Source organism: Strigops habroptila, chromosome 4, assembly GCF_004027225.2.
Source record: "Strigops habroptila isolate Jane chromosome 4, bStrHab1.2.pri, whole genome shotgun sequence".
Classification (NCBI taxonomy): domain Eukaryota; kingdom Metazoa; phylum Chordata; class Aves; order Psittaciformes; family Psittacidae; genus Strigops; species Strigops habroptila.
The window spans coordinates 2,840,600-2,862,109 of NC_046358.1; the positions used below are offsets into that span (position 1 = coordinate 2,840,600).

A 21,510-nucleotide genomic window follows, 5' to 3' on the forward strand; every position below is an offset into this window, starting at 1 on the left:
AAGATGTTGCTGCCCCAAGCTAGTCCATGGACACCACCGTTCTTCAGTCTCACTAGGTCATATTAAATAAATCAACAGATAATCCACTTCTGCTCACAAAAATCTGAAGGGCAAGGAGAATCTAAAGAGTATATAATATTCTTCAGAAGATTTGTGAAATGCTTCAAACTGAGGTAAAGTTTATGAACTTAATTACAGTATTTTTATTCCTGCTCCTTCAAACATCTCTAGTTGCTTAGTTTTTATTTTGGGAAGTTTTAGAAACTCACTGAAATTTCAACTGTAACTGATCTATTTGTAATTTCTTAATTAAAACCAACAAATTTACTGTAAGCCAATTCCTTACAAAATAACTGTCAGAATAAAATAATTTTACACAGGTATCACCTTCATGAAGGTTCTTGCCCTGAGGTGAAGTGGCTCAAAGAAGCCTTTGTAAGCAGAACAGGCACAAGCTTGCACTCAGTGCCTCAGATGAACGCTGTGGTGTCTTAACCCAAAACAGATCAGCCACATTGGCAAGGCAGCATTACTGACTGCCCAGGCCAACAAAAACCAAAACAGACTCAAAATGGAAGATTCAGAAAGCATGTCTGGCAAGTGATAATCACTGTATGAGTCAATACATACACAGAGAAGAGCACAGAAATACATTAACATTTATCCCTATAATAAGGCAATTACCACTAAAAGCTCGTCCTGAGATCCAAATACAATACTCAGCCCAACTTCATCCTGTAAGAGAATGACTAGGTCTCCAAGGAGCATACATCAACTCTCTCCTGAAAACTAGCCCCATTCCTTCTCCTTCCTGCACCTCTTGAAATAAATACGTGGTGCATATCTTTGCGCTCTCACAAAGATCTAACATCACAATCACTTCAGACTTGAGTTCGTAAAAAAATACTAACCTGGTACCTCCTCACAAAATTTTATTTCAACAATACAAACAATATGAATTTCTTCCCCAAACAAGGGAAAAATCTTATTAAGGACACAGTATTGTCCTATCCTTGTATCACTCCTCAATAAAGCCGGTTAGATAACAACTGCAATGCTATCATTTAACTTCCTATGAATAGAACACAAAAACCTCTTTCCACAGCTCAATATTACTCTAATGTAATAAGGATAATTGGCTTTTTTTTTTAAAGGGGGAAAGTTGTTGGCCATTTTACTTACAAAACAGGATTATCTTCCCTACAACTGTCCTATTGATTTCCAATTAAGAGACTTCAAAAATTCCCCATGATACAAGAAACAGACAACTGCCCAGCACAGCCATTTTTCTTAAAGTCTAATGTTAGAAGCTATGTATTTGTGAAATTCCATCTGCATGATCAGACCCTGATTTATAGAGTTAATCAAAATAGGGCAAAACCAGAATGCTTTTGCCAGGAGAAAAAAGGGAGCACAACATCACACTAAAAAGGCCATGTCAGATTATGTATTTGGTCACACTATGGACAAAGCTCCTTGTTTACACACAGGTTTCCAGAAAACAAAGAATTGCCACTAAGCACCACCAGCAGCAGAATACTGCTGAAATAGCGGGAACACACTCAGCTTAAATAGAGCAATGCATCAGTAAAATAAAACACACTACATAGTAAGTTCACACTTCAGTAAGTTATTTTGTTACAGCCCATCTAAGGTCTGAATAAAATAGCTACTCTAAAAACTCACAAAGATCATTAACTGCCAAAGTTCTCTCAGATCAGACATTGTCGTTAAGTTCAGGCCCAAATTCAGTGCACTCTCTCTTCACACAGACTATACTTACAGGTTGTTCCACAAACTGGTTTTTCCTTCCCTTCCAGTAAGTCCCAGAGGTGAACAGATGCTTGCTCATACTGCTCATTCAACCTTAAAAAAATAATTAGAGTCAATTTCTCACCAAGTCTTTAAATTACCACAGTATAAATACATTGCTAACTGACTATTATAAGGAAAAGTACTTTACACTAAGCCTACCTCATGCTCATGTCTCGCTCAGGGTAAACTAGCTTATAAAACTCATCCAGCATGGTCAGTTCCTCCTCTGTCAGCACTGGTACTCCATTTGAACCTTGTTTCAAGTCATTGCGCACTTCATCATCACCCAACTTGTCCAAAATAAACTGTAGCTCTAGTACAGTCTTTAAACGCTTCTGCTCAGCTTCTTCTCGCATCAGCTGCTCCCTGCGAGCTGTCTTCTTTATTGTTTTCTGGATCTGGTTAAAATGGAAATATTAAATTGCTTAAATTTGGATTCTGCAGTGAACTTAGGGGAAAAAAATAGATTTGAAATGTCTTTTATTGTTAAGTAGAGGTGGATTTGGTGTCGAACTGCTACTTATCAATCTAACGCTACAGCAGAATAACCTGTGAAATATGGGTATTTTTAAGCAGAGTCAAAAGCCTGCAAATCAAGACTTTAAAATCAATGCCACAAACTTCGGATCATATTGGATCTTAAGTCTGCACTTCCCTGTATCACTTACAAGCAGTTCCGTCAAGTAACTGTATTTACCGTGGCTAAAGTTTTATCACAACTGTGCTACCTGAAACAAGCCCAGCTTCCTATCACCTTTGAATTATTCTGTGAACTTTGATTTTGATCTAGATGTAAGTGGCAAATATGTACAAAATTAAGTACCTTTTAAACAAACAATGTGGCTATTTACAACTTCTGGCTTCCATAACTCAAGGAGGAGCTACAGCAAGTAGAAAAGGTACAGAGAAGGGCAACAAAACCGATGAAGGGGACAGAATGGGGACCTTATAAGTCTTGAGTTCTTCAATTTGGAAGAGTAAGAGTGATCCAAGATTTCTCATCAAGGCCACAAAGGCCAGCAGATAACATCAACAGAGCTGTTATTCACCATACCCCATGATAAGAGAAGGCATTCCTTCAAACTACTAGGAGATCAGCTTAAAACAGATCAAAAAAAGTACTCATTTCTTACACACCATGGGAGGGAACTCTGGAATGTTTCAACACAAAAGGCTGGGCAGACAAACAGCATCAGCAAGTTCAAAGAGGATTTAAACAGATTCTTGGACATGAGGTCCAAAGACAGACACTAAAGGGAACATGAATGTATCTATTCTAACATTCTCAGTTTGAGGACTACAGACGCTGGAAGAGAATGGAGGACAGACCACCATCAGCCTTGTGCTCTGCATAGTACCTTCTACAACTGCTGGCACAGTACTGGTCTAAATGCATCACTAGTCTGAACCTACAGGATGTTTCTTCCATTCTTATTCCAAGCACCCAGCATCCAAAATTCCACTTGCTCAGTTTGTAACTATACAAAGCTTTCATCTTTTCTTTCAAAAACTGTAACTCATGCAAGTAACTTTCTCCCTCTGAAGCATCTAAACTTCCTTTTTAAAATCAAAGTTGTATCTTAAAGTCAACTGCATAAGAACTAGCTCCAACCAGGAAAAAGTGCCAGCAAATTTGAAAGCAGAGCCTCAATTTATTACTCCTGGATTCACTTCTAGCAGTCAGCTGACCAGGGAAATATGTCAGGATAAACTTGTCAGAAGAAGAAAGTTCTTTATTGCTAACATTCCATAAACATACATGGAACCCTAATGCAACAAAAGCAAAACAGCAGCTTGGCTTAGAGGCCTACACATTTACAACCACATCTGATGTAGAAAGCAGTTTATAATGTGAGGATGTTGATGCCCTCCAAATTATCACACAGTCTGTCCCCAAACTAAATACACTTCTTAGACCAGTCTGCTGCACCAACATTAACTACCAGCACTGCTGCTCTTTCCATAACTCATTAACTCCAACTGTACTACTGCATTTAGAATCTTCCAATTCCAATCTTTACGCTTTCACCCTGCCCCAGAATTAGTTCTTCCTTGCAATGATACTGCAGAGGTCTGAAGTGGCTTTTTGTTTGCAGCTCTTGGCACAAAAAAAATAAAGCAAAGCTGTTCGTATAACTGGAATTGCCCATTAGAGTTTTAGAACTTATTCCTGATTCCACTGTTACCCTCAGCCACTTGCCAAAGAGAGAAGCAGGCTTCTGAAATCGATTTAAGAAAATGTTTCTATTGGCAGCAGTGGCTGTCTCTAATGTTGTATGGCCTGTTTTGTGATCACTCCGTTTCCAACAGTTATGTTTTGTCAGAAAACGACTGCATTATTTTGTTCCCATACATCTATGTAGTTCATCAGAAAAATCTTTTAGGAATAGTCTTGACTAAACCTGACACAAACTAGTACATAGAGTGAAACAGCCAAACGTACAAGAAATCAAGCATTTCACCTCTGTAAGTAGAAACAATTACTGCACCTAGTGCTGGTGAAATTGTTTAAAGCCTAAGGGTTTGGATAGCCTGCAGTGCACCGCTTGCTCTTTACTTACGTCTTGGCTCAGAGCCATAAAACTCCTCTGCAGCTCTTTAGCAAATTCCAGATTATTCGTCACTTCCTGGTATTTTGACACCGCATCCTTGAAAGAAACAAGAAAACACAAAAGTAAACCATCACAAATAAAAATACATACTTCCAACAAACAGATCACCACATTTTCAGTTCCTCAGCGAGACACAGCATCCCTGATTGGGAGTGCAAAGATGTTAAGTCAAACTTTGATTTTCACTGGCCACAATATTGAGATTCGTGGTTCTCTTTAGGAACTCTAGTTTCTTCGATAAATAAGCTAGAACATATGCATATATATGCTCATGTCCGTGACAACTGTTTGGCTTTAGCCAGTTTCTGACAAAAGCTAACTGGCCCGCCAGGGGAATGGGGGAGAAGAGTAATCTGGCAACTCAAAACGGCTCAAGAGATAAAGGTTTGAGAATAATGCATTGTTATCTTGAGTCAGAGCCAAAAAAATCAAACAATATACAGAGCATAATGCTCCCTCCTCTAGAAATCTTTATTATTTGCTGTTTTCTTAAATCTAATATTCTGATTTGCACCCAAGCAATCCAAACTCCTTAACCCACTTTGCAGTATGAGAAATTACAGAGAATCAAATTGGGGGTGGAAAAACCCAGCAGAGACATTCACACTCTTGCTGTGACAAGATTAATAATGGGTATGTTCTTGGTAGAACATTCTCCAAGAACATTTGAGCGAAAGAAAAGATAAGGTCCTACTTTCTTTGACAAGCAAAGAGCATGAACTGGTTTTGCCCTTTTTTCAAGGATTTCCATTTGTAATACAGCTAAGAAACTTATACACCTATTACACACACACATTAGGTGATGTACAAAATTCATCATTCTTAGCTGATGTGTAGAAGGAGAAGATGTAACTGAAAATAACAAATACTTTCAGCATTTCTCCAACCAAAAAAGGTTTTATCTTTATGAAGTCTGGCAGTCAGGCTGTGGTCTTCATAAAACTCAATCATGAGCTTCCCTCCTCAATATGAAATGTCAGTTATCTCCCCTGCTCAACCAGAAAACTCACCATGGTTTATTTTCACAATATGCCATTAAAAAATAAAAATACACAGTGATATTTCAGTTTAGTTGGCACAGAAGAACCAAAGTGAAGCTTAGGCAGATGACAAGATTACGTGGACCAAGGAAAGCAGCTAATTCTTTAACTGCCAACAGCTGCAATAGTTTCAGGATGCATTTACATCTTTCCTTCATTTTTTTCCAATGTTAAAAATCATCAACAAAACATTGTTGATTACTGAGCATCTGGAAATCTCTTTAAGTACCAATAAGCATGTTTGCATCATACATCTGAATTTAATTTGATACTTGCTTTATATTTACTGCAACTGGAAAACTGCTGTTGAGACAAGCTCTACAACAACTTCCTTTAAGAACCAGCATACATCCACTAAGTCCAGCTTATCCAGAGGGGCACATCTGCTGCACTGACAGCTGTGATATACACATGGACATAGCTTATTTTCAAAGCCCTTGGTGTAAGCTACATCTCTAACCAGACCGCACAATATTTACAAGCTACCACTAAGTGACTAAGCTCCTTAAGTTCTCCCTGGGCACATTTTCTGTGAAGAAAAGGATGATGTCCAGAGAACCTCAAAGGTATCATTTAGTTCTTTCAACAGTCCTAGGTTGTAACGTTTGCCAATTTTCACCACAGCTTATTTACAACCTAACCTCAACAAGCATAAAGCATTACAGCGTGTTCCTCTACCTATTCTTTCAGTTCTGATTAACAGAAAAAATAGGTAATAAAAAAACTGAGGGCAAGTCAGAACTCAGAAAATTCTAGCTTTTAACAAGGGGAAAGAGGAAATTAAATTCATCCCTTCCTTCCCTGCCAAGATCACAAGACAATTTAACAGAGATGTGGCTAGTATTTTTGCTTTTTACCAGTTGATCTTGGTTCAGACGTTCTCCCTTGTTCATTCGTTCTTGGTAATCATCAAGTTTGCTCTGAAAAGAAAGAAAAATGCTATTATGAAGAGCCAAAATCAAGTTACTGCTTTTTTTTCTACTTCTCCTAACAGAATTAGGTAGTGTAATATTACAGTGGGCACAGACTGTAACACATCACACAAGCATGCAACTGTCATGTAGAAATAGAGAAAAATTGTCTTCTGTGTTAAAAAAATATCTTCTGAGTTGAGACAAGTATTTAAAGCTTGTTTTTTGGCTACCACAATACATCTTCACAACCGGTCTCAATTTCTGAGGAAATGCACAATCCTCCTAATGGGGAAAGCACTCTCATGCACAGTAACTTCAGTCCAAACAAGAAAGCTGAGCACAGTTCTGAGTCAGGGGCCATTACCACTGTACCACTACAGTACCAAAAACATGACTGCAAAAAAAAGTCAATACTATTAAGATTCAGAACTCTAATTCTTTGTAGCTGCATCAGTTAAGACAGTTTTAAAGCATTTAAAACAGTTTCTAATCCTCTGTGCAAGAATGTCCACCAACACGATTCATATTAATAGCTCTAAAATATTTTTGTTCAAGAGCATTAAGATTTCTTTTTCATGGGGAGAAACCGAAACAGGAATCAGGAGGTTAATTTGCAGCAGGATCAGTTCTCTCATCTGTCTAAATATAAAACCATGCAAAACACTGACAGTAGCCAAAAGCAGGTAAAACGTATGTGTGCCCCAGTGACAAGGATTCTACAGGCTAAGTAGAAAGGTTCTTGGAAGAGAAGCCAAGCCTGCCAGAACACCATATCCAGCTATGAAGCTTTATGTTTTCACCATTTCTGCATTATCACACAATCATATTTCGTATGAAATTTGCCGTGAGCTTATTAAAAGAAAGCTATTAAATGAATCCTCAACAGTTATCTTCCCAATCTAGCATAACAACATGAAAAGGAAAGCAAAGAGAAACACTTCATTTTGAATGGAAAAATTACAATCCCCAACCAACCACTGTTTTGAGTTTACATTTGCCACTGAGTGACAGGTTCTCTGTTGTTGGTCTTTGGGGTTTTTCACCATATTCATTTCAGAACATTTCAGTTAAAATACTGGTATTTTTCTAGTTGATTCAACTTCTGTGCTCAATCTCAGAGCTTTTGGAAAGAACAAAGTCTGTGAAACAGTTTAACAGGAAAGCTCTTATGAAGTATTCAATGCTCAGCATCACCTACTGAAACACAAAACCACCTTATGAGACTTGGTCCTTCTGATGGTGCTGAGCACCAAGAGCAAATCCTAAAGATTACATATAACACAACTACTTCATCTTCCAGTGCATCAGAGCCAGGAATGGTCTAGGCAAAGTCAAAGAAGTAGTTCCTGAGCTCCGAAATAGCATCACTAGGAATTCCATACTGGGGACAGACCTTAGCAGGGTAACAGCTTTCAAACGCACCAGCCACAGTTCTTAATATATCAAAAAAATAGCCCTGAAGAGCATCCAACATATTGGAAATCTACCATAAACAGGAAATAAGGTCATTTTACTCGTCTACATATTGACTTTATGACAAATAATGACATGGCTGCACAGTCATAGTAGTTTTCATGATTTAAGAGACTGTAGCTGAGCTGTGAAGTCCAAAGGGAGGGTAAAGAACTCAAACACTGCAATGCCCTAGTGCAAGGCCAACCAGGTTAACCAACACCTCCACTGCTTAAGGTAGCTTAAATCCTACAATGAACTGGCTTTGCAGACAAAGGAAAGTTCCTACTTGCTTGAGTCACTTACTCCCATGCTGTGGATTTCAATTCCCTTGGTCACACTGATGCAATTGTTCGTGAAGCTGCACAGTTAATAGACTGCCAATACCAGCCAGTGTAATGGCATCTACAAAACTGCATTAAAATACCCTACCAATTTCTGTGATCCAATTTCCAACACAAAGCCATAAACAACAACAGTAAACCAATCAGGATGGAACACTACTTAGGTCAACTTTGTTGAAGAAAACATATATTGCAAAATTACACTGCAAAACACTCATCTAATCCATTTTAGTGGCTAAGGGCATAAGGGAGAGAAGAGACAAAAATACCCCAAATAACTCCAACTGTTTCTGCACGTTTTCCATGCAGCCTTACTTCAGCATGGTTGGTACCTTCAGATTAAGCATATTGTGATAACATATTCAAACAGTAAGTTTTTCTTAAGTAATCAAATACTCTAAGGTCTACTGTAAATGTGTGGCTCATTTTTATTCAGCAAAAAGAAAAGAGTAATATGTCTATTTCTAACCATTAGGAATACAAGAAAAGTTACTTCTATCAACTTTTTCTTCCTTAAAAACATTCATATCAGAAAGGTAAAAGCAGAAGGAAAGCCCTTTCAGCTGCAATGCAGAGGACAAGCAAATGTGTATTCAGTTATAGGTTATCACAAATATTTCAAAGTAAGCATTTTTCCATCATCCCAAACACGCTGTAAGATCTGAATGCTGCATTACACACAAATATTAAGGAAGCAGAATGCTTTCTTTTTAATCTGTACTGTCAACTAACAGCAATCTAAGAGCAGCACCATTGCTCTAAAATAACTGCAGTAAAATGCCTGCTTAGCAACCTACTGCAGTGTCTGCAAGAAGTAAAGACTTTCCCAATTTTACCCCCCCTTATACAGCTACATCCTCACTCATCACGGATATAGATCTTGAAGCATAAAAGCTAAACCAGCAGAAAAGAAATATAAAAATCAAGTGGCAAAGTGAGCACATAAATTGTCTATTAAAGAGCTCATGATTCAGCAGCCCCCAGTTCTGCAGACAGCAAGTCACTGTGTTCCAGCTCTTTTCCCACTGACATACCTGAAGTGTTTTGGACTTCCCTAGGAGAAAAGCACTACATAGAGGCCACCTGAGGGTGGAGGCAGGAGGAAGGTGGTGGCGTTCATTGCTTAAGTATCCCTAGACTTTATTTTAATAGGAATCCAAAAGTGAGTTACTTTATTATGCTAATAGATATCTTCCCCTCACACTCAGTTTTTTGAAGTGCCTCATAAACATCATCCTAAAGTAAGGGAGAAAAAAAAAAGCAGTTACATGACATTAGCTTCAAAAGCAATACCGGGTTTAAAAATGCCTGACCACTCAGTTGTGCTGTTACAGTCATTTACAGTGCTATGCTACAAACTGGATCACTGGAATGATCTGTTTAAAAATAACCCTTAAAAAAAGAGGGCCAGGAGCAGGAGGGAGGCACTATATTTAACCAGATAATGTCAATGGTGTGGTTTATATCCGTGACAGTGGCACAAGCATATACAACAAACTGCAAGGTAGAAGGGCAGAAGGTAAACTCCTCAACCAGCTGAAGTAAGCATTTTGTAATGCACACTTTACTACAAGCAAAAGATGTACGGGACTATTGCAAGTCTGAGGTATCTCAAAAACTGCATCTGTTTTTAACAGCATCAAGCAATTAAGATAATCCAAAACTTAAAATAGCTGCCTAATACACTTTGCACTGAAGCAAAAGAAAAGCCAAGCTACAAAACAGAAGTTTATTAACCTGGTTTTAGTTTGTACACTGTAATTTATCTGCCCTCATTCATCAGTTTAACTTCTCAGCAGACTGGCCAGAAATGATAATTTCTCAGAAAATGACAATTTCCTCAAAAAAATAGGCAGAAAAAAGAATCAAAAAGGTAAAACACACCAACTGTATCAGTGTAATGAAACATGGAAGTTCAGAACCTCCCAAAACCCACCACAGTTCCCACAGTCACTGTCTGGGAGCACTTTCTGTTACAGGCACACTTAACAAGGCCCAAGAAACTGTTTCAGTCCTGAGTTACAATCAAGAGGATGTAATGAAGCATGAACATCAATACTCTGGAACACAGAGCACTTGGAGGTCTTCTATTTAAACTGAATTTATTTACCAAGTAGCAGTTATAAATATTCTTGTGGGTTTTCCCCAAAGCCTGGTAAATTTGACAGTTTAGAAGAAAGTATCTCCATGCTCCTGTACTAGGAGCAGGACCCACTGCTTCCCAAACAAATAGAGAACTTATGGATTCATGCAATCTCCAAAATGTAAAGCTTTTAAACTCTGATGAGTTGACTATAGAGAAAAAAAAACCCTGCTTCTTCAGTAACCAGAACTAAGTTAAGTTGCAGATGAGTGAAACTCCTTAAACTTTTGATGGCTGAATATATAGATATATATACATACACACATATATGTTCTCTTTCCAAATCACCATACAGTATTTCCTATAGAAACACTATGGATCTACAGGTTGACTACACTGCAAGAGACCTAAATTTTGTTCTACACATCATTTATGTTCAAAAACAGTTACTTTTACAGCAGCGAGTTCTAGAACACAAACTGGGCTCTCTCAACACATTCTGTGCGTCTTTATGTTCTGAAAGAAAAGGAAAAGCATTAACAAAGTATCAAAACAGAAACCAAAAAACTTAAGTAACTAGAAGATCTTTCACAGCTTGTAGGACTCATCATGTATCTAGTTAAAAGAACTCACCATGAGAAACAATCCCTGTGCTACATAAAACAGTTAAAAACAGAACAGAGCAAGCCAAAACCATAAAGTCCCAAACACCACATAATTTCACAGATAAACCTGCTTGGTTTTTAGAAGATGAAGCTCAGTTATCCAAAACTGCTACCAAGGAGGTTTCAAAGAAAGATTTGGGCTTTCAATACACAGTTTCAAATGAATTTTACTCTTTTTTCGGTTTCAAAATCACATTTAACCTCCTAAGATAAATTTGAAAGCAAGCTTCACAAGGAGAACTTCTGGAGACATGAGCCTTGAACAAGCGGCCCAAATAACAGTGCAAAAGCACTTCAGAGTGCTGCTACTGATGGGCAACTTGAAGTGTGGCACTTCCCTGCTATCATTACCTGCACCTACAATAGGAAACACATCTCAGCTTTTACTATAGGTTCATAACCATGCCCTATGGGAAATCCAACATTTTACTGAACCAAGTCAGATCAACTTGAAACATCCATCTACTAGTCTAGTGCAAATTCTTGTGCAGTAATGACAGAGGCACTTTTTAAGCATTCAACCCAGTCAGGATTCCACTTACTCGGAAACTCAGAGATAGGCTGATAAAGCAACAGCATCTTAAATTACCAGCTACAGCTAGAATGTGCCATCTTCTCAACTGTACACACCAAGCTCAAGTCATGTCAAGTACTTCAAGCTAAAATGCTTACTTCGTATTTACAGTTGCCCAAGAATAATCTGTGATCACCTGCCCACACCTTAAAACATGTGTTAGCAAATGAGATATTTTGTCCCTCTGACTGAACACTTGGTTTTAAAAACTGTTTTTACGTAGCTCATGCTATGTTACACATGTTGAAAGCAAAAATAACTTTGTTTTCATTCCTCATTGTATCAAGACACAAGTTTAATCTACTTTCGGTTGGCTTCATTTGGAAAGGTTTGTCCCTCTACAAAGAAGTAGAAGGAGCAAGGAGAAGAAGAAAACACAGGTCTGAATTAAGTACTTTGTCCTAGGGCACCTAGGGAGCTAGTAGGATTCTAACCTCAGACACCTAACAAAAACCTAGGAGTTCATGCAGCTTTTAAATTAACTAAGCTTGTCAACATATACTCAAGCTGCACATCTGAAGGTCTGGTAGAGAAAACACCCCTTCAATTACTCCCTCCCATGCACACACAAATATCCAGTCGTCCCTGAACAAAGGAAGAAAACAGGACAGCACTCTTATCATTTCCAAATTAAAGAGATGAAGAGAACACAGACATTTCCAGGCCATGTTTTCACATACATTTATGAACAGCAATTCAATTTATCCTAGCCCCTTCTAACACAAGCAACGCTTGTTCTTTCAAATAATGAGATCACTTTTAGGAAGAGAAAATGAAAGTATAACCAATAATCTAGTATTGCTACTTCATGCAGAAACATTCAGAATAGTAGAGCTAAATTATAACTATTATGATTTGAAAATGTGTACTGTATTTTGATGGTCACATTGTTCTATCATCAGAGTTTAGAAGGAAACATGACATTAAGCAATTTACTTCAATGTGTCTAATTTCTTCATAAAGAGTGACCTTTCCTCAGCTAAAAGCTGCACACACCATTTAAAACCTAAGATGGCACCTCTTACAGAGCAGTTATGTTTTATCCTTCAAAAGCATGTGTCTATGCCAAGTATATGTTTGTATTCATCCTCAAATACAAAGCTCTCAAAAATCATCTCTACTGCCCTTTGTTATCAGCTGCTGACAAAGAAGGGATTAAACATTCAACTAAGCACAAGTTTTCAGTGAGGTTGACTGGATTTTTCACCCACTCCTGTCTGTGCAGTATCCAGTATGATTTTACTTTCTGGGTGGCTAAAAAAATAAGAATGCATTACTGTAAAAAAGATTCAAAATAAAGGAAAAATGAATGAATGTGTGTACTTCAGTAATAAAATAAAAATACTGATGCCCACGTGTACAGTAAGCTTTGTTTTCAGGACCCTAAGCCTGCAATGCTCTCTTTAATAAAGAATGTTGATGATCCCACCAAGGGAGAAGCTCAAGCCTGCAAATTCCTAATTCTACTTCAACACACCAAGAGCAATATATCTCATGACTTTTATACTGTGAGAGTCCTACTTCATTAAGTTTCAGAACTTCTTCAGCCCATTAAGACCTGAAGAAATCTTTGAACTTTAATTCATCAGTGTGGGAGCACACTCAGCTCTTCTTTTTCAAGACCCAGTCTTTGCCTTTTCTGTTTTAAGCCCAGCACCAAGTACTCCAAAAAGAGATGCTTTAAGCAATTTTAATGGAACATCTTTCAACAGAAGCCAGAAAAAAGGCACTTCATCCCCTCTATTCACTTGCTATGACACCATAAAGAGTAGTGACAGCAGCCACTGGTACACAAAAAAACCCCACCCAAAACCTAGGCCCAGCACCATCAGTTTTCGCTCTCTTCTATGAAAATAATAGCTTCCTACACATCCTTCTAACTTAAGATATTATAAAAGTTGACTAAAAGTCCATTCAAATAGAATGGAAAGGCTAAGCCAAGTGTAAATTAGGTGTAAATTATTAATCTTAAACAGGCAAATACTCTACTAGAAAAGAAAGCTGACCCATACACCAGTAAGTGTGCTTATCCTCTTTCTAACTCCAAAGTAGATAATGGATCAGCAGAATGTTTTCCTGGTCATTTTAGTTTTTAAAATATACATTTTGAACATTGCAGAATAATGTTTAGAGGATTTGTGTAGATGTTAGATACAACAATCATTTCAAACCATTTTATTGCAGTGGAACAACTAGAGACGTACAGAAAGATCTGCATTCTTTCTCAAGTTGAGAACTAGGGCTTTTGTGTCAACATATATTTGTATGTATTAATGACAAGTTTAAGACAGACATCTTGTCCTATCAATGCACAACAGTATTGAGACAAGGATCAAGAAAAGATCCTGCAATTCTAAAACTTCCCTAAATGCTCCTGGCCTGCTGCTTTTTGTCCTTTCGTTTTTAAAAGCCAGGAAATACCACACATTTTTTAAGTGGGAAACTACACTGTGCATATTTACAGGTAAAGCACAGCTTGTTTCATTTGCAACTCATCTGTACAGACTAATTTACTGCTAATAATACCACCTTATACAAATGTAGAATACTAGTCTAGACTACTACGATCTAAAGTGCTAGTTAAAAAATTAATACAAGAGTAATTGTGCCTATTTACTTCTAAGAGCAAAACCAGACGTAAAGCTTCAACACAGACATTTTTTTTTAGTATTCCCTAATTTTAGCTTAGTAATGGAGTGTTTTGAAGCGAGTCTTTAGGCTACATGTATGTTAGTATTTTGCTGATGGACACCTCACGCTCTGCAGGTCAGAAAGCCCCCTGAGGCTCATTTAATCCAGCAACCCCGAGCACAAAGTAGGCGCCGCATAAACCCTAACTAACCACGACACCCTTTTATTCTCTCCTGTCACAACTCGAACCGTCCAAGGACCACGGATTTAGTAGCTGCTATTTCTAAATATAACTGCTGAAAGGCCGCTTCCAGCTGACCTAAGACTCCCAAAGGGGTGAAGCTTAAGGCGATGAAAAAGGAGAGATGAAACAATCCCTGAGTGGGGTGGCCGCGGCCCCCGGCTTTGTGCAGGCTGCTCGCACAATGCAGTTCCGCCGGCGAGGCTGGGGCTGCCTCCGCCGCCGCCATGTTAGCTCCGCTTCCATGTGCCCGGGCTCCAGCGGACCCCGCCGCGCCGCAGCCTCTCCCCGCCGCTCGCTCCTCCGGGGCACGGAGCGGGAGCGCTCCGGCGACGGCGGAATGAGGGCGGGGGGGAAGCGGGGAAATCGGGGCCCGTTCCCTGCGGCGAGCCGAGAGCGCGGCTGGGCAAGGCCCCGCTGAGGGAAACAAAAGGCGGAAGGGAGGGGGAAGGGAGCCGCGCCAACGAGGGGTCTCGCCGGGAGAGAGGAGGGGGCCGCAAATGCCGCCCCGCTCCGGCCCCGCGGGTCGCGCCCTCTCCGGCTTCTACCCGCCGGCGGTGCCGCGCGGGGCGGGGGAGGAGCGCCCGGCTGGGACCTGGGGCCGCGGCAGAGGACGGGCGGCAGAAGGGGCCGAGGGACCCCCGAAAGGGGAAGGGGAAAGGCCGGGAGATGAGGCATTCGCCCTTCTGGAACCTTCCAGCGGGCGGCCCCTGGGGGCGACGCCGGGAACAACCCGCGCAGGCCGCGGGCTCCTTCACCCAGGGACCGGGAGGGCACGGCCGAGGGGACCGGCCGCGGGCGCAAGGAGGAAAAGAGGACGGAACGGTTCAGTGTCCCTTCAGAGGGCCCAGCGCCGGGGGACAAGGCTCGGCAGGCAGCGGGGGCCTCCCGGGACGAAGAGCCCGCAGGGCAGAGGCGGGGGTCAGCCGGGGGGCACATGGGGAGGAATCACCTTTTTCTTCTCCAGGTTGCGCAGCTTTTTGTCGATCACCCCCAGGATCTGCTTCATGGCCTCGGTTTGCACCGAGGTGATGCTGCCGCCCGATGCCTGCGGGGCGGCCGCCGCTGCCGGGGTAGCTTCTCCGCCTGGGCCCGCTTTGCCGCTGCTGCTCGCCATGGTGCTGTTGGTAGCCGAGGGCATCTTCTGGGACAGAGGGAGACACAAGAAACGGAGCGAGAGAGCGCGAGGCCGCGTTACCGAGGAACGGGCCGCCGCCGGGGACACGCGGGAGGGCGGGCGCGCGCGCGCGCGCGGCCGCTTCCCCACGCCCAGGGCGCGCGCACACGCGCGCGCGAACCGCACCTGCCGGCGCGCGCCCCCCTTCTACACACACCCCCCACACTCCCCCCCCCGAATTGATGGGCGATCACGTGACCGCGCAGCCTCTCGCACCCAACGGCCATTCCCCCCCCACCCCCGGGGGGCTCGGCCCTTTCCCACCCCCGCCGGTGTACCGGAGGGGCATCAGCTCCCTCCTCACCGTGCGCGCCCTTGGGGGAGTGATGGGGAGGGGGGATACTCGGTGCGCTGCGCTCTCGCTTTAGCAATAGCCGCCTCAGCCGACTACCGGCCCCGCCGCCCGCGCTGCTCCTGCTACCGCTGCACCGCGCTACCAGGGCAGAGAGCGAGGGCGCGCACAGCAGCGCGTAAGCCAAAGCGGACCGGGAGCGAGCGGCTCGGGGTCCTCAATGCTTGAGAGTGCCCGTGGAGAACGCCTGAGCCCGCCCGCCGCTCGTCGGCCCTGCCCAGGCGGGAGGAGGTGCCTCCCGGCAGCGGCGCCGTCTGTCGGCTCGGCGCTGGCGGGTCTTTCAGGCGCGCGGCGGGCGCCCCCGCGCCAGACACAATAGACGGGCGGAGCGGCGCGGCTCCGAGCCCCGCCCGCTGCCGGAGGCGCCGCGTCCCCGCTGCGCCCGTCGACCCGCACTGGGTCCTGTCGTCTCCGCACCGAGCCGCCCGCCCGGCGGCACCGCCACCACCCCGCAGCGCCGCCCGCGGAACAACCGGCGGCCTTGGGCTGAGGAGCGAGGCTCTGCCTCGCTGAGGCGATGGTCTGAGGTGGCGGAGGTCTCCCCTGAGAGGAGCCAATCGCACCGCTCCCGCCTTCCCGGCAGCGGGGCTGTTCCCTGTATAAGCATCCCTCCGAAACATGTTTTTTGCCTATTCATGCCTTTAAGGCACGTCCCTGTAACTGTGGGAGGGTTCCGAAGAGGTGTTGCGCCGCAGGGCCTGAACTGCCTTTCGGTCACTGGAAACAGCTCCTCGGTTGTCTTTGCACATTGGGCTTCGTGTCAGAGGTACCTGCATCTCTCTCCAAATAGAACCCCGAATACTACATGTCATATTTCACTTTTACACATCCCTGTGAGCCAGCGCTGCACCGTGTCTAGCTAGCACTTCATAAACCTTCACTTCTATGCTGGCAGCAAATAATTACTTCAATATTAGAGACGTTGTACTGACATAGCGTTGGATTTTCTGTAAAGAAAAGGACATTTCTGAACGAGCACTCTGCCTTATTAGCGAAGTAGGGCTTGAAAATGAAATGCCACTGCCTTCAGCAGGCTGGGGAGCTAAATAACATTGGAAAAGTTTTACTATTTATTCACTCGTCTTTCTGGATTTAATGGATGGAACAGTTTGGGAATGTAAGGCCCTGAAAATTCAATTCCCAGTGTTTTTTTGTCTTCATTCCATCTGTGAACATTGCTTCTCATGCTTCTACTTCCCATGTATGCTGCATTTTCTATAGCAGCTCAATGCTTTGCCATATTACGTGAGATTATTTGCTTTCCAAATCACCTCCTTTTGCATAACAGGTTATAAGACAAGTGGAATGAATTACCCAACCTGATTAGTTCAGTTGAATAAACAAAGTATAACAAAAGATCTTCAAATATTGGAAGTCTCTTTCTTTTCACTATTCACCAAAGAGTTTTTCTTGATCCCATTATATTTACAAGACTGAATTTTTATGCCTTTACTTCTCCAAGCCCCTTACACAAGGGTTGAAATTACCCTTTTCCCAAGTAAAATGCAGAGGTTTTGTGAACACATGAAGCACATCAAGGCTTTTTGACCACAAAATACAATGCTTTAAAACAGCATGGAATTGTCTTATCCATCCCTATACATTTCTTATTTATTTCTCCTTTTTTCTTCCATTGCCATTCCACAAAAGCTCTGGGCACTCAACGGCTTAGCCAAGTTTTCAGTCAAGCTGATATAGTTTGTCCTCAAAACTTGTATTGCTGAAGAGCTAAAAAAAGTCTGCAATAAAAGAAAAATCAGAGCTGATGGGAGAATCAAAGGATCCCAGACTGGTTTGGGTTGGAAGGGAGCTTAAAGCTCATCCAGCTCCAACCCCCTGCCACGGGCAGTGACACCTTCCACTAGAGCAGGTTGCTCCAAGCCCCTGTGTCCAACCTGGCCTTGAACACTGCCAGGGCTGCGGCAGCCACAGCTTCTCTGGGCACCCTGTGCCAGCGCCTCAGCACCCTAAATTGGTGGCAGTATATTAGAATCAATGTTGGACCAGAATAAAGCCTGGTCTTGTCCACCAACCGGAGATATTTATTCTTCATGGGAAAGTGTAACACAAAACAGCAACTGTTCAGGATGATCTCCAAGCAAAAAAAAAAAAGAGGTTAAAAATACTGCTCCTGAGAGCAGTTATTACATGAGATTACATGAGCACTAATTACATGGCAATTACTGCATCAAAGCCCTTCATAATTACACTGGATGCCTTTTTGGTTAGCCAGAGATGGAATTGAGACTACTGCTAAGTTTACATGCTAAAGCATAAGTAACTATAAGCAAAGGATTAAGTTATCTTAGGCAGGAACTGCAAAAGGACGACTTTCATATTATACTTGTTAATTTAGTGTGGGACAAGCCTTAGCAAATTAATTTAACAGATTTTTACTATAACATGGTGACTTTGTACCAAAAATTTCTGTCACTTGTATTACAGCACAATTCACCACCAGCACTGCGCTGCAGTTGCTCCATGTAGGCTCTGACCAGATCTCCAGACCCTTCAGTGGCCTCTTGGAGCAGCCTGGGAACAGCTGGAGTACATGTGGTTCCCTACTCTGTGTCAACTTTAGAAGTAAAGCTTCCAAAATTCCCTCAAAAATAACTTTCACACAAACAAACTGTGCTGCATAGTTGATCTCAACCCCTAAAATACCATAGAATCCCAGACTGGTTTGTGTTGGAAAGGACGTTAAGATCATCCAGTTCCAACCCCCTGCCACGGGCAGGGACACCTTCCACTAGAGCAGGTTGCTCCAAGCCCCTGTGTCCAACCTGGCCTTGAACACTGCCAGGGCTGCGGCAGCCACAGCTTCTCTGGGCACCCTGTTCCTGAAAACCCTGCATAACAATTCCCCACCATCAAATAAGAGTTGAGACCTCAACCTCTTTGCTTTAAGGAAGTGTTGAACCACCTCTGATACATGAGTAAGCTTTACCTTGGCACCTTGTAGCACGACCAACTTGTAATTAGCTTGTAGGTCTCAACCTTTACATTTCTTAGAGGTAAGTGCCCCCTTAGTTACCACGTGTGGTATGATCTCCTTGCAAATCTGGATTCAGGTCTTTTCTCCTTTGATGTTAGCTAGCTGGTTGAAATCAGGCTTCAGCATAATCATATGCAGATCATATCTTATTTGTAGGGAGTTGGCTTTGTATTTCATGTTTGTGAGCTGTGTAAATGAAGGTCAGCTCTGGAGTTGCTGATTTTGGAGTGACAATTTTTAGTCACTACAGAAAGGCAAGAGAGGAGAGAAAGTCATCCCAGAAACATGAACCTTTAGACCACAAATTGTTCAAGATGAGGAAGGCCTCCACCTCCCTGCAGGCAGCTTGGGGATCCAGATTTAGGAGACACTTAGTCTTGCTCTTCATGTTCCAGGGAAGCATCTCCCATGCGAGATCTCTCTGGGTTTTTATTAATCTTTATTTTACATCAGCTGTAATCAGAAAGTTTGAATTCACCTTTTCCATCTGCTTCTCAGTTTCCAGCCCTCAGAAGGGCAAAAATGGAGAAAAATGTGTTTAGAACACACATAACCAGTCAGTTACATGAAAAAGAACATGGAGGGGAAGAAATCCTTCACCTGTTTGGTGTAATCAGGGCTCAATTGCTGTATAAATATGCTGTGGGGACATAGAGCCTCCTCACTGCAGTACTGTCTCAGGCAGGGTTTTTCTGATCTTGCTCTGTATCATTTTTGTTACCCCTGACGCACCTTTCCAGCCCTTCCCATTCCTGATTTCCTCCTGTTGCCCACCTATGTGGGGACTTCTGACCAAGCCAAGCCTTGCCGCTCCCTCTGGGGAGAATCCTACAGGGAAGTACAAGTAGTGCCCTTCTCCATTGTTCTATCTGCAGGTAAAAAAGAAAGGAAGTGCGTCTGCCAGTGTCCCAAGCCAAGCAATATCTCATATTAGTTCCTCGTGAACTCCAAGGATGAGCCATCTCTCCATGTAGCTGTGCCTTGTTCTGATCATTCCTATACAGGCAATCAAAGCACACAAATGGAGATATGCTCCTGTCTCCTTAAACGTGGTACCCCAGCTCCATGTCCTTCCACCTTCTTGTTGGCCACTTTTCCAATACCTGTCCTACATCTCGCTGGATTTCCCACCCTGTCAATATGTTCTCTGCTTCCCTAAACCAGGAACTTCCCTTCTACGTTATCTCAGACCTATACATCAACCAGTTCCCTGACTGATCTCATCAAATGGTATGAGGCTTCAAATGCCACTGAGAGCATGACAGCAAGAGCAGGGATAGAGGTAACCATAGCTTAAGTGCACAGAAAATAAGAAACACCAACCATTACCACAACTATTTTCAGTTCTGAGATTTAGCATACAAGGATTATGCTTAGAAAAAGAAACAAACCAAAACACTTTGACTTACAAAATAGCAACATTTAAACCAGAGTAATGATGAGGAGTCAGCAGTACTTTTCATCTGCCTTTGAGGTTACAAACTAACTTTGGAGAGTAGAACTGTATCCAGAGCAGTAGCAACCCAGAGTAGAGTCCTGCCTGGGAACAGGAGCCTCAGAGAGTTCTGTTGTCTTAGGAGGGGCCCGCTCTGCAGATTTCAGAGCTGTGGTTCCTCCTGCTTATCAGGCAGTTTTGTAAAGTTATTGCTTTGTTTTTATTAAGGTTTCCTTTTCCCAGAGGAATTTGCTCAGAAGAGAGAAATTCCCAGTCTATCTAAACCCACAGGCTGGCTAAGTTTCATAATAAAATTAAATCCAGACAAAACAAACCTATCTGAATAAAGACTGGAAGCTCAATATATGTTTTTGCCTGAATAAAACTGAATTACAAGGGTTTTTTATCACAAACGTTAACCATTGATGTGTTAGCAGCAAGGTTAATAAAAAATTCAAAAGGCACTTGAGTTCAAAGGGGATTAAGTGATGGCTAATAGTGTGTTTAATGAAAACTAGCATAATTCCAATGCAATACAGAAAAAATTGATTAAATGCCACTAAATGATAAATTTCCCTACATAGCCATTGATGAGAAATCACTATAAAACCTATTTCTGTTGCTACTGCTGTCACACAGTTCTCTGGCTCTCTCATGAAGCAATTGTTTGCAGAAGTTTTCAGCTTACAGAAGGAAATAACCAGGCTGGGGCACTACTTTGCTACATAAACCATATGCAAAGTAGATCCAGCATTCATTTTCATGTGCAGAGTCCTGATGTAGGAAAGGAGTATGTTCATCAGACATACCAAAGAAGTCTCAACACTGAAACGCAGCTCAGAATTTCGCAGGGCTTTTGTATATGCCTGAATTACTTACTTTGAATGGGCCCAGCTTACACTATCCAGACTGTTCTGTGCCTGTCCTCACTGAAGGAGGAGGTCCTGCCCCTCTGCTCTGCTCTCAGGAGATGCCACTTGCAGCCCTGTGTGCAGTTCTGGTGTCCTCAGCATCAGAAGGACATGGAGCTGTTGGAGCAAGTCCAGAGGAGGCCATGAGGATGATCAGGGGCTGGAGCACCTCCCATATGGAGACAGGCTGAGAAAGTTGGGGCTGTTCAGCCTGGAGAAGAGAAGCTGCGTGGAGACCTCAGAGCAGCTTCCAGTGTCTGAAGGGGGCT

The 21,510-nt window shown here is 42.5% G+C and overlaps 1 protein-coding gene across 3 annotated transcripts in view; it reads right to left on the bottom strand.

The window, feature by feature from the left end:
* The window catches only part of CAPRIN1 (cell cycle associated protein 1), a 39,017-nt gene extending 22,972 nt beyond the window's left edge, over nucleotides 1–16,045 (bottom strand). The window contains exons 1-6 of one of the 3 annotated variants that reach the window (XM_030481324.1): nucleotides 15,853–16,045; nucleotides 15,324–15,515; nucleotides 6,325–6,387; nucleotides 4,377–4,463; nucleotides 1,975–2,213; nucleotides 1,784–1,866 (exon numbers count right to left, since the gene is read on the bottom strand). In XM_030481324.1, the coding sequence (XP_030337184.1) occupies nucleotides 1,784–1,866; nucleotides 1,975–2,213; nucleotides 4,377–4,463; nucleotides 6,325–6,387; nucleotides 15,324–15,512 (661 nt within the window). In that variant the 5' untranslated portion in view covers nucleotides 15,513–15,515; nucleotides 15,853–16,045. The remainder of the gene's footprint in view (nucleotides 1–1,783; nucleotides 1,867–1,974; nucleotides 2,214–4,376; nucleotides 4,464–6,324; nucleotides 6,388–15,323; nucleotides 15,516–15,852) is intronic. The other 2 variants (XM_030481325.1, XM_032919845.1) reach the window with 2 other exon arrangements.
* Between the last annotated feature and the right edge of the window lie 5,465 nt (nucleotides 16,046–21,510).